This window comes from Poecile atricapillus, chromosome 1 (genome assembly GCF_030490865.1).
Source record: "Poecile atricapillus isolate bPoeAtr1 chromosome 1, bPoeAtr1.hap1, whole genome shotgun sequence".
In the NCBI taxonomy this organism is placed as follows: Eukaryota; Metazoa; Chordata; class Aves; order Passeriformes; family Paridae; genus Poecile; species Poecile atricapillus.
Window position 1 is genome coordinate 129,477,477 of NC_081249.1, and position 27,932 is coordinate 129,505,408.

At 38.1% G+C, this 27,932-nt stretch overlaps 1 protein-coding gene across 2 annotated transcripts in view; it reads left to right on the forward strand.

The window, feature by feature from the left end:
* Positions 1-499: 499 nt before the first annotated feature.
* Positions 500-27,932, forward strand: part of PRMT3 (protein arginine methyltransferase 3) — a 53,850-nt gene continuing 26,417 nt past the window's right edge. For both annotated transcript variants that reach the window (XM_058828344.1, XM_058828348.1), the window contains exons 1-10: positions 500-655; positions 1,332-1,414; positions 2,469-2,518; positions 3,607-3,709; positions 4,134-4,287; positions 7,460-7,601; positions 10,544-10,609; positions 15,822-15,943; positions 18,779-18,878; positions 25,952-26,030. In XM_058828344.1, coding sequence (XP_058684327.1) covers positions 531-655; positions 1,332-1,414; positions 2,469-2,518; positions 3,607-3,709; positions 4,134-4,287; positions 7,460-7,601; positions 10,544-10,609; positions 15,822-15,943; positions 18,779-18,878; positions 25,952-26,030 — 1,024 coding nt within the window. In that variant the 5' untranslated portion in view covers positions 500-530. The remainder of the gene's footprint in view (positions 656-1,331; positions 1,415-2,468; positions 2,519-3,606; positions 3,710-4,133; positions 4,288-7,459; positions 7,602-10,543; positions 10,610-15,821; positions 15,944-18,778; positions 18,879-25,951; positions 26,031-27,932) is intronic.

Genomic DNA, 27,932 nt, shown 5'->3' on the forward strand with positions numbered 1-27,932 from the left:
TCTATCTATCTATCTATCTATCTATATCTGAATATATTCACATATATTCACTAAGTCATACTCTTTTACTAAATTGTATTCCTTTTATGCCAAATTGCTATCTAATCTGAATAAATTGTATCTACTAAATTGTATTATTGTATTTCTTGTATTCAATTCACTAATCTGTATTCTTTTTTGTTGTTGTTGTTGATATTAAATTGCTGTTAATAGACCTAGATGTCTAATTTTAATTTCACTTATAACACGTCCATCGCAGCCGCACCGTTTGCAAGACCCAAAAAGCCGGGCGCCTGCCAAGAGCGGAGGGCAGGATTCCTGTTCGGCGCTGAATCACGGAGCAGCATCCCGTGCCGGGGGATGGCCGAGGGGACTGTCCTGCTGTCCCATTGCCTCTCTCTCCCGCAAGATGGCGCCGGCCCGGCCCCTCAGCTCGGCACCGGCCGCGGCCGGAGGTTGCGCTAGGGGGCGCGCGCGGCCCCGCTCCCTCCCCGCCGCCGGAAGCTTCGCACGCGGGGTGGCGGCGGGACATGGATCCTGAGGAGGAGATGCCCGAACTGTCCGACGGGGAAGGTGCCTGTGACGAGGAGGAGGAGGAAGAGGAAGAGGAAGGTGCTGCCGTGGCCCAGCAGACCTGCTGCCTCTTCTGCGACAGGTGTGGGGGCGCGGGGCGGGGGCCGCCGGGCGCCACGCGGAGCGGGCTGCGCTGCGAGCGCCCGGCCTCGGCCCGCGGGAGGTAGATGGTGAATTCCTACTTTGCAGCCTCGCTCTGTAGCTTATTGATCACGCACACGGCCTCTGTGGAGCCAAAGGTGTGTTAGATTCAGACTGAAGGAAGGAGTAACGTGGTAATCCCCTTCCCTCTTGCAGAAGCTGCGTGAAGGCTCTTCTCTCTCTCTCTCTCTCTCTCTCTCTCTCTCTCTCTCTCTTTTTTTTTTTTTTTCCCTCTTTTTCCCATCGCCAGTACCGAGATGAGGGTTTGTATTTCGATGCAGCAGATCAAGCTGCCCCACTCACCTTGTGCTAATGTGATTCTCAGGTTTAACGCAGGCTTTACTCTCAGGGAGCGTTTGAAGTTAACAGGATCTGTTAATTTTTTTTTGTTGTTGTTCATTGACTTTTGTTTCAAAATGTTTGAAAGGTAAAGTCTTCTTTCTGAGGCATATAAGCCAGTGCCTGGTCATCCTTTCTCAAAGGCAGGAAATGTGTTCTGAATTATGCAGAACAGAACAGAGTTCTGAGTCAAGAACAAGTCAGAACAGAGCATATAGCACTAATAAGTTAGAACTTAATATGTCAGTATTGGATATTTAATAGTTTGTTATTTACAGGTCGTTTAGTTCTGCTGAAGCTGTGTTTTCCCACTGCAAAACAGAGCATCAGTTTGATGTTAGTGATGCGATCCAGAAACACGGTAAGTTTTTTTCATGACTTGTCATTTCCTTTTGTGTATGAGGATCTCATTTAAAATAAATTGCAAATATTAATTTGTTTCTGTCTGATCTCCTGGTTCACAGCTTCCAAGATTGAATAAGATGAGCCATTGCAGAAAAATGCTTATACATTTTTTTATGCTGTCTGCTTCCTGCATGCTTTTTCTACTGGTAAAGCTCTCAACCAGTGACAAAAGTGAGATTGATCTCTGCTGGCACGTGCTGATTCTTCACTGCCTACTTGATCGACCTGAGCCAGACACTACATGATTGATCTGGTTTGATCTGATCTGCTGGGAGCTCTTGCCTGACCAGTGATGCTGTTGTTGGGCTCAGTATATAGCAGAGCCAATGGCTTGTGTCTTTCAGATGATCATAGGAAGGCTATCCTCTCGTGTCTGTTAAATTCTTTTTAGTCAAGTTTAAGGTTGGCTGTCACTTGAAGCTGCCATTATATATTATATATTGTAAGACCTAGTCTAGTCTGTTTTCTGTCTAAAATCCAAGAAAAAGTATTTTGGGTTTATCTTTGCTGTTCCTGGGGAGAGAACACATTTAAACTACCATTGCTTTTGCCAAGGTGGCAATTTTAAATCAATATTGGTAGATATTCTTGATGACTAGCATCAGTTTACTTTCTTTTAAGCTGAAAGCTAAGAATATGAGCAAGGGAGCACAACAGCCTAAAATGTCATCAAGGTAGCTGGTAGGATGTGAGACTGGCTATCCTGATGTACTTGATTGCTAAATGAATGAAATCCCTCTTCAGAATTCCCAGTTGGATGTCTTCCAGTCTTAATTTGTGGCAGATGTATTTACCCTGAGGGTGAGGATTTCCTGGGTTAGTCCTATAGTGAAGAAGAACATAAATGGCAAACTTAAGATAGGAAGACTGCTCTAGATAGTGATGTATACCCAAGAGGAAGTTTGAAACAATTATCAATTGAACAAGTAATTAGTATTCACATAACTGTAGAACATGTGGTCTTCTCTGTAATACAAATGCTCTCTCCCTTTTTATTTTTTTCCTCTCAGGACTCAATTTTTATGGATACATTAAACTAATAAACTTCGTCAGATTAAAGGTAGGTGTGCTGCATACTACCTCTGTGCTCTGACTCTGGAGAATAGTGCTGTGCTTTCAGTTTGCTCATTTCTAATAATTGCATGAGATTCTGTATTGTAGTTTTAGAAAAAGAAATCATGGGAATTAACATAACTGTTGATTGGTTTATATAGAAATGAGGCTGTTTTAAATATATTTAGTTAATGTGAAGGTTTTCAGAAGAGGATGTTGAGATTTGCACAAAGCCTTCATACTGCGTATTATTATATTATTTTGTTAGGTTTTTTTGGGCCTTTGACTCTGCTGTCTCTCTTCAGAAAAGGGTTCACTTCTCAAGAACTGAAGTTTCTCAGTCCTTGCATGTGTCCTGGTGCAAAAGCCTTTCCTGAGAGCATGAGCTGGCCAGACCCCTACTTAGTAAGGACAGTATCTGATGCCTTAAGTTACAGAACTTAAAACTCTGCTAAAATGATACCTGAGTCAGGAAAGCTAATGAGAACCTACAGTTTTAAGATAGGCTGTCCTATAATTTGTATGTCTTGTGACTTTGTTCTTTCGTTATTCCCTAAAAGTTTAGGTTAAAACTCAATACCGTCTTACCTTATTAAGTATTTTTTACTTCAATCTTCAAATCTTAAATCCTCAAGTAGTTATTTAATGAATAACTATGTAAACACAGAAATGCAAAAACTGAAGCCCAGAACTGACTTCTCTTTTCCTAACTAAGTATTAACTGGATGCAAAGAGGAGACTACAGTGTATCTGACTTTTGTCCCTACAGCACTGTTTATGTAAGAACACACCTGACAGGATTAGTATCTTGGCATCAATTAGGCAAACACTTGAGTGAACTTCATTCCTGAGAGCAGTGCAATCCTACAAGTATATCCTTCAATATCTATCAATGTGCTGTGCATTACTGCTTGCACTGAATTCCTTGATCCTGGAGTTGCCTGGGCTTTCCCTGGCTTTCTTACAAAGCTCCTTCAATAATGCCCTGCATATTTTACTGTGTGACAGAGCATGTCTTTGCCTTGTTTTCTTGAATGAAATTGAAGGGCTGGCGTTTTCAGAGAAACTTAGCTTATATGTTCTTCTCCTGTCTAGAAACCATCTGGAGAATATTTAAGTTCTCTCAGCAGTCCACTGCCTTGGGAAGGAGAGGAATATTTGAAACCAGTACTGGAAGATGATCTCCTGCTTCAGTTTGGTAAATAACTGCTTCAGTATGACTCCTGCTTTGTGGGGTGAATGTGGTACTGTCAAAGTTCATGACATGTGGAGCATTGTCACTGTTACTCAATTGATGTATGTATCTGAGAAAGTCCACCTACTAATTATATCTAATTTAATTATATCAAAACCAAATGTCTTTTCTAGAAATAATCAAACACTGGTATTTAAGGAAGCCTGAATTCTGGATTTATTTGGCTTAACTTAAACCATGCTTCTAGCATATTGGCTTTTTTTGCCTGGTCTTGTGTTCTGTAGTTAGCCCTGTCAAATTCAGTGCCTTTTGTAAAGCAACCAGCTTGTACAAAGCATCCAAAGACACAAATGGTATGAAGTATTTATGATCTGCTGTGAAGCCATACATGATTGGCAGGTATTCTTTTTCCTCCCTTTTTCATCAGACATAGAAGATCTTTGTGAACCTGTAAAAGTTTTGCCTTCTAATGGTTTAAGTGATACCATGGTGCTCCTTGAACAATTAAAACATGCGGAACTCAGAGCCAGAGCTGCAGAAGCAGCCTTGGCTAGAGCACAAGATGATCTTCAGAAAATGAAGTAAGTCTCTGAACTGAAGTTTTGGGGTATTTTTATTTGATGTGTTTTAGATGAGATGTTCATGTCCAAAGACCAGTAGAAACTGAATGAAGTAGTAGAATTTAGCTATGGAATAAACCTTGGGGTGGGACTGTAGGTTTGACTTGTCTGTTGTAGATTGTTAGTAAATGTCTTGTAGATGCACAGTAAAAACTGCACAAACACCTGCACAGATTGAAAGAGGAAAGCTAAGCAAGCTCAGCATTCAGAAACAGGTATTTTCCTTCAGACTACTCTTTGTTTTTGAGAGACCTTTCTGTTAGTCCTTTAGATAGGAATTTAAACACTGAGGATGCACACACTGGAGAAGAGAGATAGAGATTGACAAATTAAATACAGAACTCCACGTATGTTCAGAGTTAGCTTCAAAGAGTAGTTGTTAGTAGAGTCCAGTTACAGTTTGGAGAAACTCTCAGTGAAAGTAATAAAACAACTTTTTTCAGGTAGTTCTATTTTCGGTATCAGATGAGGGTAGTAAGAATATTCAGTGCATCACAGCCAGGACATTCCCGTAGTTACTTCTAAGTCTTGAAGTCTGCAAAATATGGATTGATGATGCTCATGGATAACATGGAAATATAAATTTTGTTTAAATCCTCTACAAACGTGCCATTTCAAGAGCACATGGACTGGGCAGTGAGGAACAGAAATTATATTTAAGAGACTTGGAAAAATAATGTTCTTTTGTGTGAGAAGTTAATCAGCAAAAACCCTTGTGCTGCAAAATACCTTTGAGGGTTTGTTATACATTTTGACAGTACACACCTGGTGCTACAGGTAACTAAGTACACCAAAATATATTCATACATTAAAATCCTCTCAGCTGTAAACAATTACATCAAAAATTATCAGTTTTGTCTTCAGGTGGGTTTGAATTTTGTAAATTCTACTTTACAGCACACTGTGCTTTTCTGGTGTCTGTACCTTATGCATTAATTCATCATAATTAAAAAAAATAAGAATTAAAGACATTTGTCATTGTGCTTCAAAAGCTTTGGGGTATTTTTGTGTGTGTTTTTTTGCCTTCTTTGTGTTCCATTAATTTGGATTTAAAACACAAAGAAAAACTTTCTCAGGTCATCAATTTCTTTTGAGCTCTCTAAACTTCAGTGAGACTTACAGATTTTTTTTGAAGTTAGTATATAAAGTTATCTGCTCTTGTAAGAGGGAGTCTGTAATTTTTCTTTCTCAATGCAGCCTCTTCAATTCAGCAGGGATTGGCTGGCAGCAAAAATAGCCAGATGTAGATCTGATGAAGCAGAACAGTTTTAAATTATGGACAGATGAGCCAGTTGCATTGTAGTAGTCTAAATGCTGTAATTCAGTGGTTTGTACTGGAGGTTATTCCACAGAATATCATCTGCTTCCATTCAGGTAAACCTCTGTGAAGCAATGACAGTAACATTTCTGTCAATCAGATCTTGTAACTTAAGAGATTTAAGAGCACAGCTTGTCTATGCTGAGTTTTTTAATTTGTCACCTCTTTAGAGGTGATGGCTTTTGTTTTTACTTATCTTTTCTCTTGATTAAAAAGACAGCAGGGCCCCTCTGTCTTTGGAGTTTCTTTGATGCTTGTGTTGCGTGCATAGATTAGAGGAACTACTGGCTTAACTAATTTTAAATTAAATCATTTAAATCTCACACAGGGCTAATTATACTTAATTGGATGTCATAGAATCCATTTTATGAAAGTTTAAAATTGTATCATGTGGATATTTGTATAAAAGTAAAGAAAATGCGAAGTACTATGGTAAAGCGCTGTATTAAAAATAAGATCTAGACTGTTTCTGAAGTTTCTGAAACTGACAAAATTTCAAGACAAAATCCCTTACTATATTCCCTTCCCTACCTAAACTAGCTGAGCAGGGAAGTATTTGAAATGTTAGGAATGAAATAGTATTTTTGGTTTTGTTGTTCTATAAGGAGTGTATTGGTAATGAGATTGTTAGCTACAATTTCTGTATGTGAAGTTCCCATTTAAGAAAATATGATCGCTGTTACAGGTGAGTGTCAACGACTTTGGAGTGGTCTAGGATGCAGCTTTTGTTGCTGTTGGACTGTAGACCTTGAAAGAATATTGTCTGGCTGAAATATGTTTGATTTTTCACTTCATTGTGGGTGTAGTATGATCGTCTTGTTAATGTCTAATACTGTTTTCATTATAAACCCCTTGATTGTATATTTTGTCTTCAAACCTGCTTTGAGGAATGAGAACATAGAATCACAGAATGGTTGAGTTGGAAGGGACCTTAAAGCTCATCCAGTTCCAACCCCCCTTGCCATGGGCAGAAACACCTTCCACTGTCCCAGGTTGCTCGGAGCCCCATCCAGCCTGGCCTTACATCCACAGCTTCTCTGTGCCAGAGCCTCACTGCTCTCACAGTAAAAAATTTCTTCCTAATATCCAGTCTAAACCTACTGTCTTTGAGTTTAAAAGCCATTTGTCCTTGTCCAGACTCCCTCTCCCTATATCTTGTAGCCCTTTTATGTACTAAGGGGCACAGTGGGGTCACACTGGAGGCTTCTTTTCTCCAGTCTGAGCAATCCCAATTCACTCAGCCTTTCTTTACCTGCTGTGAGAATGCAAGAGCAGGGAGGAGGGAAAATAAACAGCATGAAATTAAAGTAATAAATTTAATTTTAAGCTCGGTTTTCTTTTCACCCAAATGTCTCAGTTTTAAAATGCTTTTTTCTCCCTTCCAGTAGTCACCCAGTGTTGTGTGGGCTGCAGTTCTTGTGCTCCTTGTACTGAGTCCGTATCTGCATTACACAGCCTGAAGCACCTTGACAGTGCAGTGCTGGCTTTTGTACCAGCAAGTGCGAAATAGATAATTCTGCCTTAGAAACAGAAACTACCCCCCAATATTTCACTGCTGATAGTTGCTTGCTGTAAGCAGAAAGCAGGGCTCACAGGAGGGTGCTGGAGGGAATGCAGCAGTGCAGCAGCCCCGGGGAGCCTGCAGAGGGAGGATGTGCACACCTACAGCTGCTCCCATTGTTGCCCAGCCCCTGGATTCCTTCCTTCTCCCATGCCCTTCCCCCCGCCCCTTCCCCCCCCCCCCCCACCCCCGTCCAGCCTCCTGTTCGTGGTCCCATAAACGCGTCTCAAGGGTATATTTCAAATTGGTTACAGACAATTTGCTCAGGATTTTGTGATGAACACAGATGTCAGGAGCAGCTCGTCATCCAGTGCCATTGCAGACCTTCAGGAGGACGATGATGGCGTTTACTTCAGCTCCTATGGGCATTATGAGATACATGAAGAGATGCTAAAGGTTAGAAAGTCATCGCCACTGCATCTTAGTAGGACTAAAGAGGAGAGGTGAAATGAAATGGGCTGTGTGCCCTTAAATATACTGCAGAGCAGCTGCATTTTTAACCCTTTCTGTCCAGGAGAGGTTTTTTTGGTGGTAGTTGGGCCGAGAGATAATTTTTCAGTTTTATTTCCTTTGTATGCATTCTGTTTGTGGGAAGCACTACAAAATCATTTACAGTTATGCTTGATATTACAATACCTGTACCACAGCCCTACCTTGCCGAAAGCAGCTTTTTCCTGCTTGTTTAAAACATGGAGGATAAATACAGTATAGGCAGTGAATATTTTTCTTTAGTTTTAAATTTTCCTCATAATTGAAATTTGTTAAGCAAGACTGTTTCTCAGATATTGTGGTTTTCTCTTGCACTGGGTAAACAGAAATTGTTACTTGTGCAGGGTTAAGTGTACTGATAGGATGACATGGAAGAGCTGGAGTATTTCATATGCTAAAGATAAAAAGAAAATTGATGCTTAAAACTTCACAAAGGCAAATCTTTGTATGCCCTTTTGACTTTAAAATAAGGAAAAACAAGCACAAAGCCCAACACCTTTAAAATTAACTTGTAAATTAAAATGTCTTAATGCTTCCTTTCAGAGAAAATGTCATAGCTGTGAGAGTTACAAGCAGTTTTATCATTTTAAGGCATAAATAAATAAAATTCCTGTCTAAAGTCAAGGCAGAATACAGAGCTGTGGGGTGACTTTGTGCCTGCAGCTGGCATATAAACCTTTCAGTTTCATAAATCATTTAGTGGCCCCAATGCAGAAATACACATGAATCTGTGTTAAGAGTAGTTTGACTATGAGTTTATTTTTAAGGGGAGGAGATTTTACAGAAGCACAGAGATGGCTGCAGAAGTAGAAGAATGTTTTCTGAAATGTATGGTCTGTAGAAATATAACTTAAGTATAACTTGAAAATAAATAGAAATGATAGTTTTTTGGTTTTACAGCTGTATAAAGCTATAATTTAAGATAATGTTGGCTATAGGATGAGGAAGCCTTTCTGTTGGCTGATAAAGTTTACAGTAAATCTGCATCTCCACACAAAGAGATTGGTACAAAATTGTACTTTACTGATTTAAGGGTATGTTTGTTGGAATGCTTTTAAGAAGACATTTGACATTCCAAAACATAGGAAAATGATTGTTCTTACTGTGTGCACGTTGAAGTTTTTTCTTTATGCTAGGCATTCACTTTGATTTTTTTTTCTCATGTTTACCATATTTACATAAATACAGTGGTTTACTACATGAACATTTTTAAGAAAGCAGTCTTTCTGTCTGAGTTGTAAGCCCATTTCGGAAACTGTTCAGTCTTGAAACCCTTTTTTCCATTATGTCTGATAGTGGTAAGACAAAATTTCAATTTGGGTTTTTTTTCTACAAATACTTCAAAGGCTGAGCAAGAATATTGTTACTTCACAATTGCCAAGTGACTGGTGTTTCCCTTGATCTACATTTTTGCTTGATAAGTTCTTGGTTGTCATCTTGGTAAATTTTTTTACCGTTTTACTTAAGCCAAGAAAACATTACATAGCAATGTCAAGTGGGAGAAAGGGATTGGTGAATAGAGACCCAAAGTGCCTGGCTGTGGCTACAACTGCATTGAGTTGGGGCAGGGCTAAGTAATGTGAGGGGCAGGATGCAAGGCTGAAAGCTTTCCAGCTGGCTGCTTTCTCAATTGATCATTTATTTTTAAACTTTTTTGATCCTTCCATCAAATCCTATTATATACTACAGTAAAAGTGAAGTACTAAAAATTCAATTGCTCTGAATATAACATCATAGCAAACCAATATGGTTTTAAAGGGTCATGATAGTACTTTTATACTTAAAGCTGGATTTTAGGATTTTCAAGACTCAAAATAATTTTTTGTCTCCAAAATTTTTATTATTATAAAAATGTACTCAGTCACTGTTTTTGATCTTGTTCTTTTATTAAAATAGACTTTGATCTTTTTTGCTGTAGAAAATTTCTGTTTCTCTGTTGTTTCTAGAAATTCTTAACTTGCTGTAGTAGAAAAATTGCCTAGATTTAATAAAAGTACTAGGATTTTATACTTCAGCCTTATTTGCACTAGACAAAAAATTGCTGAGTTGTTTTTTTTTACTTGTCTGTAACACTTGAACTGCAACAGCAACTCCAAAACCTATACTTGTCTGTCAATTTGTGTATCTGCTGATGCATGTTAAGCAAATCAGTGTTTTAATAGATTACCTTGCTGATAAACCGAGTTATGCTGTGGGCTTTTATATACTGAGATACTATGTATGTTTTGTTCTAGGCTTGAAAATATTCCACCTTCTCTGACCATGTTGAATTTCAATCAAACTTAGTTACTGTGTTGGATTTTCATCAGATGGGCAGTATAGCTTTGACTACTAGCTTGTCATCGGGATTGCAAATTTGCAGCTTGTTCAGAAATAAAACCAAGTTAATTTGATGCGTAACATTTTTTTTTTACAGAAATCTCCATGTCACAGAGGTGTCAGAAAACAAAATGATATAAAACATTTTATGAGCTTGTGATTCAAATTTTCACCATTGTATAGGAGCTTTCTATTTAAGTTGGAGTAATTTTGTCACTCTATTACTGCTGTTCCTGGTTAGTATTAAGTTAGTTAATTAGTATTATTATTAATACCTAGTTGGTATTAAGAACTTTGAAATATTCAAAAGAAAAGGCAGAATCAGGAAACCACAAAACAGCTTATCTTTTCTCCAGCTGAGGCAACTGGCTTCATTTGCCACAGTAAATTCTGCAATATTATTATACAGAAGTGTCATGGTTGCAGGGCCCATGTAAGTGCAGTATGTGCAAAGCATCCTTAGGCCAAGTTGAAAAGCAAGTTGTTTCCTAAGTAGAAAAAGTGAACCTGCTTTGTTCTTTAACTGATAGGATAAAGTCCGTACGGAGAGCTATCGTGACTTCATCTATCAAAACCCACATATCTTCAAGGACAAGGTAGGTAAAATCGCTCAGAAGGTACAGTAATTTTTGTGGTTTATTTTGTCTCAAATGGCAGAAAACCTGCAGGATAGCTACTCTGTAGTTCTGGGAATGGAGAGTCACAGGATTTGATTTAATATGCTCTGGCTTTATTAGGTGGTAGAGAGCTGTTGAGCTGCTGGAGGGTGCAGCTTGCTGATAAGAGCAGTGGTGATCTCTATTGTCATTGTGCTGTGTGCCATGGCAGGGCGTTCATTAATTATCTTGGCAGGGTGAAGTTGAGCCTCTCTTGCTGAGGATATTAGGTGGAATCTCTCTGAGGGCTCTTTACCAGGATTAAGTATCAGGATTATGCCTGATACAGTAAAAATGTCCTGGAAGCCCTGTGTAATTAGAGGTGGGAAAGAATTCATGTGGAACTGATTCTTTTGAATTAGTGCTGTTTTGTGTCTCCAGACTGGGTGGTTATTAGTAAAGGGCTTGGAACTGTGAGCTAGTACTTCATTTGCAGTGAGGAGGGATTTCACTGATAGGACCTTACAGTGGTTATGGCCCCAGTATGGTAATAATCCTCTTCTTGTATTTTGTATTTCTGCTCGCTGTTTCTGATGAGTTTGTTGTGTTTTGAGCTTATAGAATCATAGGATAGTTTGGGTTGGAAGGGGCCTGCAGAATCATCCAGTTCGAACCCTTCTGCTGTGGCCAGGGACAGCTTCCACTAGACCAGGTTGCTCAGAGCCTCATCCAGCCTGGCCTTGAATGGTTTTTTTTCAGGGATAAGGCATTCACGCCTTCTCTAGGCAACCTGTGCTGGAGCCTCACCACCCTCACAGGGAAGAATTTTTTCCTAGTATCCTATCAAAGCCTACTCTCTTTCATTTAAATCCATTCCCCCTTGTTCTGTCACTCCAGGCCCTTGTAAAGAGTCTCTCTTAATCTTTAAGGCTCTTTTCAGGTACTGGAAGGCAACAATTAGGTCATCCCAAAGCCTTCTCTTTTCCAGGCTGAACAATATCAATCCTCTCTCAGCCTTTCTTTGTAGGAGAGGTGAGAGAGGTACAGTTCTGTCCTGGCAAAAAGTATTTCAGTGTTTGATAAGACCTATTCTTTGTATGTCTTACCTCAGTTTTCAATTTGCAACTACAGAAAAAATGAAAAAAAAAAAAAAAAGGAGATAGTTTTCTTCCCTTTTTTACCTCAATTCATGTCACAAGCCTGTTTCTACTAAACATTTCTAAACTCTTTGATTATAGTGAGAGAACAAGCAAAAGTGTTGTAGAATTATGCTGCCAGCTACTTAAATGATGCAGGTGACTGCATAGGTGGGCAGCTCATCTAACAGAGCAGAATGATCAATGAAGGAAAGAAAACTTTCCTGAGAGAAATTTAGTTTCACAGATGCCCCTAAAATTAATAACTGCGGGTTTTTACAGAGTAAGACTGATCTGAAGTTACTCAAAATGTGAGGCCTTTTGGAGTAGTAACTTTTTATGATTGACAGTGCTTCTCCTGTGCTGTATGGAGACGCTGGGAACATTCAAAACAAAATGTGGAGTAACTATTACAGTCAATGTTGCTTCAGCCCCAGTAGATACACATGCTCAGGAAACAGCTTAGGCAGTATGTGTGCTTACTGTGTTGTAAAAGCATTCAACTTCTCTGGAGAAAAACTCAAGTGTCGCAACATCTACAAACTGATTTCTGAACATGGTTTTTACAGCAGTTTTTGGTCAAGGTTTACTCAAATTCATGGTGTATCCAAACCCATCATGGTATGTTGAGGTTGAACTCAAAGACAGAATCTTGATTGCTTTGAGTTCCCAATATCCTCCATTCATGTGGCTGGTGCCCTTCTTAGCTTGTGTGCCTGGCCAAATGATGTAGCTTTCTGTTGGTACACTGTTATGGAGAATAAATGGAGTTTTCTGCAGAAACCTGGCTTTGAAGTGACATGTGTTACAGACTTCTGCTGAAAGAGCTGTGTGGGATACTTTGCTTAACTTAATGTATTGTATAATGCTCTCAGAACCATACTAATGAGTGAAAATTCCAAAGGCTGTTTTCTCTTAAATTTTAATCACAATTAATAAAAAGAAAAAGTCTGATGCTGTATTTCCTAGAATTCCCATACAGTATTCCTCCCTGGAAAATAAATACTTACACTTTTTGGTTTTTTCTGAAGGAACAATTGTGAGGTGTTTTGGAAGGAGCTTGTTCAAAGAGCTGAATTTTTATACTCCCTTTTGAGGCAAGTCTGTATCCTAACCTTTAGGATACTAAAGGGGTGTGATTGCATGGTGATAGATGATAACAGAGTATCTAGGTTTGTTTATTATGCATATTATATTCAGAACCAGCCAATTTGTTTGTTCTGTCTCAGCTTTCAAAATAAATTACTAAAACTTGAATGAATCCTGCTTGCCTTTGTTTTCAACCTGTCAAATGTATTTGAGATGAGAATGGGACAATTCAGATTACCTGGCAGGAGTAATGAAGGTGGGTGTACTCAGTAAAAGGAAGTGTCGTCCATTTTACAGTAAGAGTATTTTTTGGGTGGAAAAATAACTTAGTAAAGCACTGTTGCTATGCACAGTTTTTGTTGTAAGGCTGAAGTCTGAGGCAAGCATCAGTGCTAAATTCCGGGAATGAAAGCTTTTAAACCACTGTTCTACTAAGAGTTCATTGATTAAATTAATTTAATTGGCCAAAGTCACTGGCCTCCTGATTTTCTGAGTTTAAAGTAATTTTTTCTGTCTCTGAAAGTAGGATATCAGTTTTGCTTAGACTGCAGAGGATGTGAAGCTGCAGTCTGTTGTGGTCGCCAGTCTAGGTGCTCCAGGTCTTTGGAGAGAGGCCATATGTGATCGCTGCAAGAATGTGTGGGCTGTAGACCCTTGTCCTTAGGCTAATTGCTGATCACTCTGTTTGTCTTTAACTTCCTCACATGTATTCCAGCTTGTATATTTTCTCTCCAGTGCCTCTTTTTCCATCCAATCCCCCTGCCTAAGGCTAGGTGAGTTCCATCTGGGTTTTTAAGTGACCAGGGCAGCTGTCCAAAGTGGTGTCTGTTCTTGTTTTTTTCCAGTTTGTGGTGATTGTGCTCTTTCATGAAACTGCACATCAAGATGATTCTTTCAGAGTGGTTTATTTTTGTCTCTGATTTCCAAGTGGCATGGTTCAGTGATTTTGTTAACTACCATTGGTGAAGTGTTAGAACAGGTGATAGAGGGTATGAAAGTTCAGCAGCTGCAAGAATATTGACTTTTATTTTTTATTCCTGTCTCCGGTAGGTTCAATTTAGGGATTTCGGTAGCCAGAACATGCTCTCACCTAACTTCTGAGTTGTAGAGTTGTCTCCTTTTGAAACATAGCTGCAAAAGAGTTGTAGGTGGAACGAATAACTCTATCCACAACTTCCCTTCCTTCTACAAAAGCAGCTGTTAAAGGTCATCATACAGATGGTTTTTAGTCTGTTTCCAAGTTGTAACTGGCTCTACTGAGACAGGTGGCACTCAATTCTTCAGTCGCTGCTTCCCAGACCACCACAGCAGCAGCTCCCTTACACAGTACTGCTAATAATGAACAGCTGGTTTTATTCATGCTGGCTTCAGGATCATTGTTCTATATCCATCATCAGAATGTATAGAATTGTACAATGGAGCATTCCAGTATTTGCTTTGCTGGTCTTTGTCAGGTGAAATGCAAGGTTTTGTTGTGCCAAAGCAAGAGTGATCAGTAGCTGATAAGCTGAAAAGTGTATTAGCAGCAGGGTGCATTATTGCCTTGAAATATTTTGTAAAATGGGGTTATAGTTCTCAAATATGGGATTGATTAGTGAGAGATTTGATGCCTTCTTTGGAAAAATGTTTAATACAATGAAAGCTGTGAGGGTACATTTTACAGCACTCTGTGTTGTGAGGAGAAAAGACAGTAAAATCTGTTTTCCTTTCTAATAAATTCTTGTTATGACTGGTAATTCTGACTCAGTGTTCTTGTTAACTTAAGTGCATTGTAAGTTGTACTTACTCTTATGTTTAGGTCTTATGTATGGGAAAGTAAGTTCTGTCTTTACAGTTCTGATTCTGTTCATGCTTAAATGGTGTACATGGTATATATGAGTGACTCTACATAGTATTTGATTTTTAGACTTCAGAACATTTTTGTGTTTAATGCTTTGAGTTTTTTAACACCTTTAGTAAAGCTTAGCTATATTAGATATTAGTCTTAACAGTAAGACCATTGATGATCTGGCCAATGCAACAAAATACACCCTCAGAATCTCCAGAGATGCCTTTCAGCCCCAGTGATTCTGTGAAGACATCAAGCCTGGAACTCAACTTAAAAGTGTACTGTAACACATTCATTAGGTTTTTAGCTGTTGAGAAGTTTCCAGCAGTTAGAAGAAATACACTGTTATGATAGCAAGGCCTGAAAAAGGCTACTTGATAAAATCTCAGTGAAGCTTAAAACTGCTGGCAGCTCAACTCTACTTAGTCATAAATTCAGTACTCTTTTCTTAGTTGCTTCACATTTTTTAACTTTTGGGTCTTCCTGTAGTAGCTGATATGTGATATACAAAACCCCAGATGTTTTCATGGATATTACTATGCTGAGAGTACTTTTTCCAGCTGTAGTGGTGAAATTTACTCTTTCATGAAAACTGTAGGGATTCCATCTTAAATGCTTTTTTTTTCACTCTATTTTGATTATAAATAGTGCTAGACAGAACCAGGTGTTAAAACTGTCAGTGACCATTTTAAAATTTAGTCGTCTTGAGCCATAGCTGTTTTGAGGCACTGTGGCCATGTCTGGCAGAGGATGCCTGAATAAACTTTCTGAATAGACTTTTAATTAAACTAGAATATGTTTTCTCAGTGCCAGTGCTAAGTTCGGTTATTAGTGATTCAGTGATTAAAATTGCTCAGGCTATAATTTCTTTGTTCTCTTCTTCATGTAACATTTTAGGTGTTTCCCAGGTAATTGCTTGCTAGTTTGTTTCCCATGTGACTGAGTTAATCTGCAGCTGGAATTAGTGGGCTTCACTGTGTTCTTGGAAAAGGTGGTAGAATGAGAAGTTAGAACTGCAGTTTGACTTGGATATCTCTGCATGTAACATTAAGACTTCATGCCTTCTGTTGGAATATGGTATCTCACTGATGTCAAAAGAAATGTAGAAAAATCATACCCAGGAAAATAAGATTGTTTTGCTTTCATTTATTCCTTTCAGGTGGTTTTGGATGTTGGCTGTGGAACTGGAATACTCTCCATGTTTGCTGCCAAAGTAGGTGCCAAGAAAGTGATTGGAGTTGACCAATCTGAAATCATTTATCAGGCCATGGACATCATTAGGTAGGAGAAGTGGTTGTTAGTTTTCTGTTTATTTATAGGAATTTTAAATAATTTCTATAACTTGTCTGTGTTACAGAAAATAAAAGCCCTGCACTGTCAACTGCTCTCCCCTAATTCAGCATTGCTGAGGGTGCATCCTGTCCAGTTGGGTCACTAAAGGCATTCATCAGTATCAGAACTAGCACTGAACCCTGCTACGGATAGGATTTGTACTCGTCCTCTCAGCTCTTGAACCTCATGGTCTAGACCCATCTCCTTGTCCATTTATCCACTCCACATGTCACTAATTTGCCTATGGAGAATATTTAGGGAGGCTGAGCATATGTAAAAATCAAGCAATAACATCTGAAGACTTAAAAAGGATTTCCTAGGATGAAGTAGGAGGAGTGTAAGTGTTCATGTTCGCTGTTAATAGCTGAAGCCTGTAGTTTTTTTCATTTAGGTTGATTTTACAACTTTGAAAATAAGATCTTGGTAGACTTTGGAAGAGACAAATTCTAGGAAGAATTTGGGAGTGACAATTTTTTTTTGTGCAAGCTCAAGTGGCAGAGAAGTAATGTCTGTACAGAATTTGTTAGGTAACATTCACACATTAGTGGTGCAGCGCTGCACACTTGGATGCTGTAAAATTACTCAAATAAATATCTGCTTGGGAAAAGCACCATGCTAAACCTTAAGTGCATGTTTGACTACAATGCTTTTCTGGCACAAGAACTCATTCCTTAAGGAGAACTTTTCCCCTGAGTCCCTGACATCTTCAGAATGTTTGCAAATGTGAAATAGTGTTTTATGTCTAATGTACTAGATTACAAATTTAGGGCTGTTATAACTTTCAACAACTGCACAAAGTCCTCTTGAGTGTTATTTATACTTAGGGGAGAGTAGAAGTAACAGTCAATATGTATTATCTTTGGGGAGGAGAAGGGCAGGCCTCTAAGAAAAAAGTGAATCAGAACTCTTAAACTCTTAAGATGATGCCGCTTGAAGTACGCAGCAAGTCAACAGTAAGGCTGCATATTTATAGGTATTTTCTGCTATAAAAGGTTCAATTCACATTAAAGTCTTCAGTTCACATCCAGACAATTTATATTTGTCTGGTTAAAGCTACTTTTCCTAAAGAAATAAAGCTGACAAAGTTGCAGTGGAGTAACAATTATTTATTGGTACACTGAACAACTCTAGCTTAAAGACTGACTGTTGGAGCATGCCTCCACTTGTGACTGAAGTGTATGCTCAAACTTCTGTCCTTCCCAGAATTCAGGTTAATTCTAGCATGCAAATTACTGGAAACAGTGTAACCCATGTTGCATGTATAAGTGAACCAGAATACATAGTATGAGTAGCCTTAAAAATAAACTTACTTTAGACTAAACGATTGCCTTTTCTTTTTCTTGCTGTGAATAGTCCCTGTAAAATTTCTAGCACAGTGAATGATTTGATTTTTGTCATTTATCACTGTTAAGCTAGAATAGAAAGTTGAAGTAGACTTCCTAAATTAACGTCTCAGTTTTTTCTACAATGTGTAAACTACATTGGTTGGTTTGGGTTTTTTTAAGCATTATAAATGAAAACACATATGTAGTAAATTAATCCTGTTCCTCTCTGTTGTTGTAAATCATGTCCCTGGATGTGGTCATTTAGAAATTTGTCTTTAGATCTCTTTTAATCCTTCTTAAATTGTTGTTGTGGGTGGTAGCTCTTTAACATTCCTCACTTTGAACTTCTGGTTTTACTTCTGTTTAGAGCATTAAATATTATATTAGACATGCACTGCTATCTTCTAACAGAAGACTGTCTTGTGTAGAGGATTTAATTGATCTTTGCAACAGCCTGTGTGTTCAAGGAGCCCTCTGACCCTTTCCTTTCCCTCCCTTCATACTGACCGTTCTTCCATTGTCTTTTAGATTGGATTTTTAATGTCATTACTGGTCTGCATTGAGAGCCAGACAGAATGTAAGAGTAAGATATTAGGAGAGGGAGGGAAGAGGCAGAGATAAGAACTGCAGTGGGAAGACAAATTTCTGTGGTGGAAATATTTTTCTGCCCTCTGTAAGAATAGCCATGGTAATAAAGATAAGTGCAAGAAAGACTAATATGGTTTGCCAAGAAGAAAAACAGTACATTTCAAGCATGTACACACTAATTTTATTATCATGCAATTCTTGTTTCAAAACCTGTAGTCCTGTCCCAGTCCCTCCCTTTTTATGCAGGATGGTTGTACCATGACATGCTGTCATGCATGTGAGGTAATCCCTGATCAGTGCAGGTACTGAATATTGCAGATGCTTTTGCCCAAATCACAGTGGGGAGGGTGTCTTTACTGCTGAATAACTGTAGTACTGATTTAGAGGGAAGCTTTGTTCTGAGTGACTTTGCAGCTGATTTGGTTAAATAAAAAAGCGAGTCATACAAACAGCCTTGTAAGGAAGTTAATTTCTGTTGCTGTCCTGGTGTGGTGAGTAGGCTCTGATTGCTGTGGAGGTCAGAGGAGGAGAAATGGAAACAAGCAATTTTTAAATAAAAAGGACCAGCAGTTTTAAAATTGTCTTCTCTGTTTTCCTGGTTTCTGAAGCTTGCACATTTGTATGCATGGCATGTTGGAGGTATACAGATCTACTCCCTGCCATCTTCTGGCACTAAATCTGCTGTGATTTTTAGCTACTTGGAAATGTTCCCTATGAAATATAACTGAGGAATGGTACATTCTAGTGCTTCTTGATTACTTAAACCAAAATGTTTGTGAGGGGAGGAATGTGAAATATAGATGTCAGTATGTTTCTCTTGATGGCATAAATTAGAAATAGAAACTTAATTCATTTATGTTTTGACTTGCAGATTAAATAAACTTGAAAAGATTATTACATTAGTCAAAGGAAGAATTGAGGAAGTTGATCTGCCTTTGGAAAAAGTGGACATAATTATATCTGAGTGGATGGTAAGATGCATGGCTATTCTTTTCAAGTTGTGTTCAGGAAAAAGATGGGTTTTATTTCATCTGAAAAGCTATTCTATAAGTGATACTTTTATTTTAACCCAAGCATCTATCATGGTTCCAGCAGTGTCTTGGACAATGTCAGAGATGTCATGGCAGTCCTGATTGTGTGGTACTTGGACACAATTCATGGTCCCTCTTGTTCAAGCTCTTCCAAGTCAAGCCTCTCAAAGTACAGTTGAGCTGCTTTGGGTGCAGGAAGTTTCTGTTACGTAGTTAGTTTGGAAATCTATAAAGCATTCAGTCATACTGTTGTGGCTGCTCAGGTGAAAATAATGGAGGAATATTGTATTAGTCATCTAGCCAGCTCATTCTGATGGGTAAAATAACTTCAGTCTGCAAATTCAGCTAAGGACTCTCCAGACTGTGCAGAAAAGGTGATAAGGAGGGGAGGTGCTGCCTCTGGAAATCTGCAAATACTGAGAGAGCTTGAAAACAAGGTTGCTTTTCATTGCTGAGTTTTAGCATCACAGTAAAACCACTGATTTTAAAAGTACAAAAGAAGTGTGACGGACAGCAGTGTCTAAATGAGCCATCTCCTGGAATCCATTGGATTTCAGCTGTTGGCCTGTTAACTTTTTCATGTACTTGCTGATAACCGTTACACACTTGTCCTTTCTACCTGCTGTTAATCCTAATAAAGAAATCTGTGTTACAAAACCTAGTGCCAGCCTGAGTTTCATAGTGACATAGGAATGCCTGTTCCCTATCAAAAATGTGATAGAAAACATCTCTTTGAACTGTTTTTTGTGAACTTCTGCTAGTCAGTGTACTAATATCACAAGCCTTCAAAAAGCACTTCAAAACACAGGTTTTCTTCATTCTACTTCCAGCTGTTGTGACTTAAAAATTCCTTTCTACCTGAAATTTAAGATCGGTAATGGCAACTTATGTTCAGTGTTACTTGTTTCTTTGTGGGGTTTTGTTTTTTAACAAACTGTGGCTGTTCTGCTATATACAGTGGCCTTTGGGGGGAAGGCACGCACTCACTGTGGATCCGTATGTATCTGCCTCTTTTTCCATAGGGAAAGACGAAAACAAAATTGGTTTGCCTTTTTTTTTTTTTAATATTTGTTTATTACATTTGTGAGTGAACTCGAAATCTGCAGATTTTCCTCCACTGCTGTAATGTACGTTATTTGAAACATGAGCTTAATTTAGTGTTGAGGTCACTAGTTTCAATGATAGTTTAAGCCATTGGTTTAAAACAGTGATTTAAAAATAGCACATTATGGTTGGTGATTTCTGACAGTATGGTGGCTTCACTGGAAATGTAATTATAGTTTTTCAGGGAAGCTTCTATCAACTGCCTAATATGTGCACCAAGATTAATATTCCCAAAATATATTTCTCCTTTCGTAGCCCAAGATATGGTTTTAAAGGGAGCATGGGTAGGTGAGCTGAAGTCCTGTTGTAAATCAGTGCCTCTAAGATGAACTAACAAATTTCAAAACTCAGCTTTTGTAAGAAATGGCATATTAAATGCTGGATATATTTCTTTTGTGTGCTAATTTACCTTTTTTAATGTTGTAATTACATAGCCATGTGCACTTAATCTGATTAGGTATTTTAAATATTTAGGTATGTTAGGATTTTTATAGGTTGCTGCATGTCAGAGATAAAGAGGGCAATGCTGTGGAAGTAAGATTGATAGCTGGACACTGTTCCAACACTGTCCAGAAAGGAACATTATGTTGCCTAATGCAGATGAAGATTCCTCTTTGTCTAGCTTTCTTGTGTGAATTTACTTTTTCATTTGCTTCCCTACATGATACAGTGCGAAATCTGTTCTTAATATGTGAATGTAAGTGCTTGAAAATGTTGGAAATATTGAAGCATGAGATCAAAAAAGAATTCAGTATATATCAGATTTTGCCTCTTTATGCAGAGAATCTGTATGTACTGGCAGGAAAATTCTCATGTTTTCTTTGTAACAAAAATATGAAAAGTTGCAGTTCTGTTTAGAAAACAAACTGCTTTTAGATTAGTAAATGTCAATCCCTTTTGTGGAGCCATAGCTTTGTTTTGCTTGGTACAGATCACTGCTTAAGACCAGTACACAATAAGCTTTTTTTTTTCCTTTTAGAGCTTTGTCTGGAACATCAGAAAATTAAAAACAAGTATGAGGCAAGAGAGAGGAAAAATACTGCATTTTTCCAGGATTGTTTCTAGATTAGGCTTTCTGATAAAGCTTCATGTAGAGCAGTTTCTCATAAAAGGTACAGCATTGCATTATGCAGTATGATGGTTTCTGATGATCATTTACTTAATTGCAGAAGTGACCTATGACTGCCACAAACTGCTTGCTCTTCTTCCCTTTCTTTCATTTGTAAATTTGTTCCCTTAAATAATGGAAAAATAGGAAAAGCATTTCAAATTACACAGAGGGCAGGTGTGTATAACTGCATGTGTGTCTATGTAGAAATTTGTATTTCAAATGCATACTTGCCATCTTCCATAATAATACTTTCCGAATTTAAATTCCTCTGGATATGTTTTTTTCATGTTCCAGGGTTAGAGGCTGAATGAAGAGCAGCTCTATCTTCAGTAGTTTAATTTGAGCCTGTGAAAGAAACCAGCAGTGAACTTGTTTGTAACGTGCTAAATTTAGTTTATGACATCTGAAATTTGTGTGTTTGACAATGTCAGCATCAGTTCAGGACACTTCTGTGATTGTGTTCAATTCAACCCAGTGTGTAAAACACAGAAGAAGGCAGTGGGAGGTGTGAAGGGCTGTGAGCTGTTCTCTTGTTGTCCAAAAGGCAGGTTGCTGAACATTGTACACTACAATGTTAGTGCACAACATGTACTCATAAATTGGGCTTTTTATGCAGTGCTTTATGGTACTGAATATGCAGTAGAGTTATACAAGATAAAACTGGGGAAGAGATGGACTGTCAGATTAAAATACACTGAGGATACAACCCAGTACTTGCATTTTAATCATGTCTTTGGTCAGATAGCTAATATTTTCTTTTCTCCTTTTTCTTTTCTTACTTTTGTATTTCTTTCTCCTTTTTTTAAAATAATTTTGATATTACATGAGGATGGGCTGTGAACAGAGGCATTGAAGATCTAGGGAAAAGAAAAGGAAATGAGCATGTCTGAAACACTGAAACCATCTTCTCTATCCTTCCTCCTTTCCCCTGTTTCTGTGAGATATACACAGTTATTTCCTTGCATGATTTTTTTTTTTGTCAACACCAGTAATGGGGATCACCTTTCTGCTCTTCACATCTTCCTGTTTGGTGTTCTCACTTTTATTTGTTTAACAAAACAACAGTGTGCATAATGACAAAGTCAAGTTGTCATTCTGAGATTTGTGAGCTTGTTCTGTCAGTAATGAATTACTTCCTCTTTTTTTCTCTTTTTTTTTTTAATTAAATCGTACATGAGAGACCATCATGAAGGCAAACTTAGCATGTGAGAGATGGAGCTGCAGCAGAGCATGCTGAAGTGTTTATGTGTAGCTGCTGCTTGTCATTTAAGTGGGCTACAGGTTTGGAGGGAATTTGGTCAAATAAAATGTAATTTTTCATGACATAGAGTAGGCCACATCAGTTTTGTGCATTTGTTAATGCCAGATTAAATTTTGCGTTAGAGATCAGAATCTGTTATCGGATTGTGTTGCATACCTTCTGTAACTTGCTTTACTGTGTAGGCCAGTGGAAATCTTGTAGTTAGAAACTTGAGTTTAAGAAAATAATGCACTTTTTTATACCACTGTGGATTAAAAAAAGATAAAATCGACTCTCTGGGCCAGTGATTTGATAGTTCTCATAAATATTCAGTATTGTGCCTTACTGAATCTGGAGAACTAGACCAGGTTCAGTAATGTTATAAAAAATAATAAAATGCATCTTTGATAGCAAGTGGAGGGGAAACACAATGCTTATTCAAGTAGTTAAACAATTCTTCCAAATTCTATCTTTACACTTTTTTTTTCCTGCTGTACCAAAAATTCTGCTAATTCTTGCTGTTCTCGACCCACTTTTTGATGCTTTTAAAGAGCTTGAACTCTTTTTCTCCACAAAGGTTATCATGTAAATACTGAAACACTTAAACTAAAAGAACTTGAATACTTATATTTATATTTTGATCAGTCGTAAAATATTTCTATGTAGGTTTGAATTAAAATGAAAATAAATACAAGAATGCTGTAGTATATTTGAATAACATGAAAAAAATAACAATGCAGGATATTAAGGCATTGATTTATGAGCCTTTTCTAATTTTGTTAGGAACACAGAATACAGATATAAAGGATATATAAGAAATGTAGAAGAATTCACATTGCTGTGGATTCAAGGGGCTCAGTGGATGTCTCCTTGGGGCAGACATGAGGCAGGGCAGGCGTGTGCTTGAACAGAGTTATTCATAGTGCTGTGCATTTCTCTTCCTGTCATTTGTTTACTGGCTTTATTGTTAGCTGGGGAATATTTTGTTTCATCTTTGCAAATACCAAAAATATAGAACTTCATGTTCCTTCTGAGAAGGAAATGGCCAGTTTTTTAGTAGAAATATGTAATGGGACAACATAAAATTTAGTTTTCTTTGCATTTGGGTTGTCTTTAACAGAGAATGTCACCTTTTATATGTCTTAGTTTAGCAGCTATCAAGATTGTACTAATAATATGCAGCTCACAGATTTGTATCATAGACATCTCTTTGCACTGATTGATTTTGAGGATGTCACAGCGTGCTTAAGAAAAAGTAAACCCTTCACCATTTTTTGGGGTGAAGCAAGAGTTCCCCACAGCATCACGGGGAAAAATGTCAGGTATAATTCTCTTTCCAGAAGGCTTCCCTTCAGGTGGGGCAGCAGGCTGTGAAATTACATTCTAACTTAGAGATGAGCACAGCACACTGAGCAAAGTGTTTTGGTGTAAGTAGTAAATTACTTGATTCAGTACCATTGATGGTTTACGTAACTTACAGGAATGCTATAATGAATTGGGATGGAGAGAGAACTGGGAGTGGGAGGAGAACCAGCAGTGCCAGAGAGGAAAGGGAAAGGATGGTGAGAATTTTTCTGTATTTCTCCTGAAGGAGTGTCTTCCAGCTGTACTTCTTGCACAGGTTGGCAGGTGTAGTTAGTGGGCAGAAAGAAGGAAGGAAGGAAGGAAGAACTGATCCAGAAAGATGTCACTTTGTGAATTACTGGCTCTTGCTAGTGATTCGTCTTCAACATGTCCTAGAGATTATCTTTAAAATACCGTGAAAACAACTCATTTTCAGTTAAAGGCATCTAAAAATACTTCTTGTGAGGTAAACATATTCTGTTATTAAGCCATAACAGTATAAAAAAGAAAGCTGTGGTTCCATGCTGTTCTTCTGGCTTGCCATGGGCATCAAATTATCCCTGCCTGACGCAGCTGGAGCTTCAGGCCTTTTCAGCTGTTCAGCAAAGCTTAATAACAGCCCTATTGCTCACAAATCCTTCTGGGACTTATTCTAAGGATGTACAGAAATTGGGCAGTAAAGTAGAAGAACAGGCAAGATTGGAAAGAAAAGTTTTCAGTGGAGCACTATTACTAGAAGAAACAGATTAAGAAAAGGACATGGCCATTATTTTTACACTGTGTCCTCTTTGAATACAAATATGTCATGCTTCAGGTTCCTGGGGTTTTCAGTTTTGTTTTTTGTTCTGAAGGCTGCGGAAAATGGCATTTATAAGCAATTCTGAACTTAAAGCATTTTTTTTAAGATCATTGAGTCCAACCCAGCACTTCAAAGTCCAGCACTAAACCATGTCCCAAGGTGTCACGTTCACATGACTTTTAAATCCCTCCAGCGCTGTCCTGGGCAAGCCTGTTCCAGTGCTTGATAACCGTTTCGGTGAAGAAATTTTTCCTAACATCCAGTCTGGTGCAGCTTTCTAGATTTCCTTTGGTAAATTACTGCTGACTGGGCTTGTAAGACTGCAGGTCCACAGTCTGGACTTCAGCTGTCCATTTTGTTCTTGCCAAGTAAATCAAGCCACATGGCTAAGCTGTGTTTTAAACAAAATGAAAATTAGGTTGCTAAATGAAAATTCAAAATCTTTCTTGGTGTTTGTCTTAACGGATTTGATGTTACGAGAATGTAGATGAAATATGTTACAGTATTGAGTAACAGTGCTCAAACTTGGAGGACAGGAAAGGTATAAATTCAGTATATCAATTGGAAAACAAAGGGCTGTATATCTCATAAGTATGCAGTTTGTTTAGAAGTAGTTGAGAAAGTGGATGTTCTCTATAAAATGTTAATTTCATTTAATACTGTTTTTGAGTTTTTTAATATCTTAAATATTCAAATAAAGAATGTTTCCTTGTTTCAGCAAATGACTCATTGAAGTTTACAGTAAGTTATTCTAAACACCAATAGCAGTAAGATTAACTTGCCATAAAATTAATTCCAACTCAAAAAAGCCCAATGCAAATCTAGTTGTAACCACTTTTATCCTGGAAATTTTGCAAGTCCAAGTGTTGCTAAATGATGTAGAACACCCAGAGAACCTGTGTTTGGTACACGATTTATTTCCACCTCTCTTAGTGAGCACTGACCAGGATGATACAGGGCACCACAAGGTTGTAAATATGAAGAACCAAAGATGAATTCCATTTGGCCTTTCTCTGACAATAGTTTCAGTGTAACTTTCAGATCTGAAGGGGAAGGGATTTTTTATTGTTTATTATTATTTTTCTTGGAACCTCACAGTTATTACTAAAAAATCAATACACACAGCTTTTCACTTGCTTTGAGTTGAATTCAATGTCTTTTAATGTAGGTGTCTTGTTGGGTAATTATTGGTGTAGATGGCATACTTATTTTCTCTGTGTGCTACATACTTGCAGTTTGGGAAATGGAAGATGATACTTTATATAATAAGCTTTGAAGTGACAGTGCTCTTGTTGAGAAACTTTGGGTGTATGGGCTGATAATGGTCTTAAACTGTGTTGATGAAGCCTATCTGTTGAATGTCTAAATAGAAGAAACACAATGATTTCTAAATTCTTTCCCTTTTCTATAAACAGGGTTATTTCCTTCTCTTTGAGTCAATGCTGGATTCTGTCATCTATGCAAAGGACAAGTACCTGGCAGAGGGAGGCTCAGGTTGGTGTTCAATTCTTTCAATAAATTTAGCTCTGGGAGGAAGCTAAATTAACTCAGAAACTTAGAATAAGCTATGCATGGATGAGAAAGTTGCCATTCTCAGTGAAAAATGTTTCCATTAGTAGGAGATTCAAGGCATTAATTTACTGTATGGGCAATAGAAGAACATTAGATGGATTACCAAGGTCTCAAGTTAATGGTGTTTTTAAGAATAGAGTGGGCTATTTATGCTTAAGTACAGACTAAATTTTTCCTCCCTAATTCTTCCCACACATGTGTGCTTTTATTTTCCCCTCCTGAAATCCAAGTTTCTGCATAAATACGAACAAATTCTTTAACATGTGATACTATTTGAGTAAGCTACTGTGAATTAGAGGAATAATGGATAGGGTGTTCTCCTGAAGGAGGGAAGTTGTGTGGGGTGGACACAGTTTCAAACATATGAAATAACTAATGGAATTAACACTGTTTCAGTTCAGCATATTTATCCTGGTGGTAATATGCTCTTTATTTTTATGGCTTGAGGGTAGGGTTGTGACAAAACAAAAGGGTTTGCTTTGAAGGAGAGTTCTTTTACCCATTTAAGTAGCTTAGGTATTGTCATCTTAAGCAGTCTTTAAATGCCTGTAAATATTTATTCCCTATGTGATGAGTTCTTTGCACAAGTTCTGCATGTGCTTAATTCCTTTGTCAGTATTGTATTTCATACTGACCTTTTCAATCGTAGTCATCAGTCTGGGGTTTTTTTGCCCTTTTGTGCTAACCATGCACACAGTTTCACCACACTGACCTAATGATTGGATTAATGACTGTGTCACAGTGCTTGCTGCAGTGCTTCCCTCTGGTTGCAGTGAGCTTTTGTACACTACAGAGTGCAGCAGGAAAATGGGGTTTCTGCCGTTGTTCACAAAGCTGAATATACAAGCAAGAGATGTCTTAGAATATTTAGTAACCACTTACTAAGAGCTTTTTTGTTTTCAGTAATGTAGAATAGTCCAGCCACATCAAGAACACAGATGTGTGCTCTGTGTAGATACGTGCTAATTTTACACTGCAATACAATTAAATATAGTGACATTCCCTAAAATAAATAAGGAATCATTTTATGTTTAGCTACTACCTCCAAAGCCACCTGAAAGGGACAGAAATTTCTGACCTCTTTTTAAACTGTATTGTTGGTAGGTTTGCTCTTGGTTTTTAAGTCCCAGAGATTCCTTTGAGAGATGGGGTATCCTGGTTCTGCAGTACACTCATCCTTTGGGGTATAACAATAGTCTTGGGTCCTTCTTTGATTCTTGACAAAGCAAACAGTGTTGTTCAGGCACTGATGGGATTTTCAGTTCTATCAACAATTTCATTAAGGTGCTTGCAGTTACTGCTCCTCTGCCAGCTTGTCCAGCAGGTTGTTGCTTGTCACGGCAGGCTGTGACTCTTCTGCAGTGCAGCTGAATTGCACATCCAAATCCAGATGAGCCAGACATAAGAGTTCACTCTGAGGTGAAGCCATACAAGAGAAACGTATGAATCTGCTTAATTTTGTCTAAAGCCACTATGTACTATTGAGCCCAAGATCATTATTACAGAGAATGTTTGAAAGCTGAGAAAAGCAATAGCAGCAGCTGCAATTTGACCAGATCCTTCAGTGATTGAGCTGGGCATAGAACCCAAATTTCCAGATCTGTGTTCAGTCAGTCATATTGTCATTACTTCAGTTCAGCCTGTTGGCATGCTGGAGTAGCTTGTGCCAAAGCATAGAATAGCTTTATTTGGGATAATTTTTGCTGCCCAGGGTACATCTGTTTGTTCTTTGGAGCTGTTGCTGAAACTTAGATTTTTGCACACACTTGAGTCCAGTTCACATTGTCAAGGGATGACAAAGGTAAGGAAGGTGTCATTCAAAAC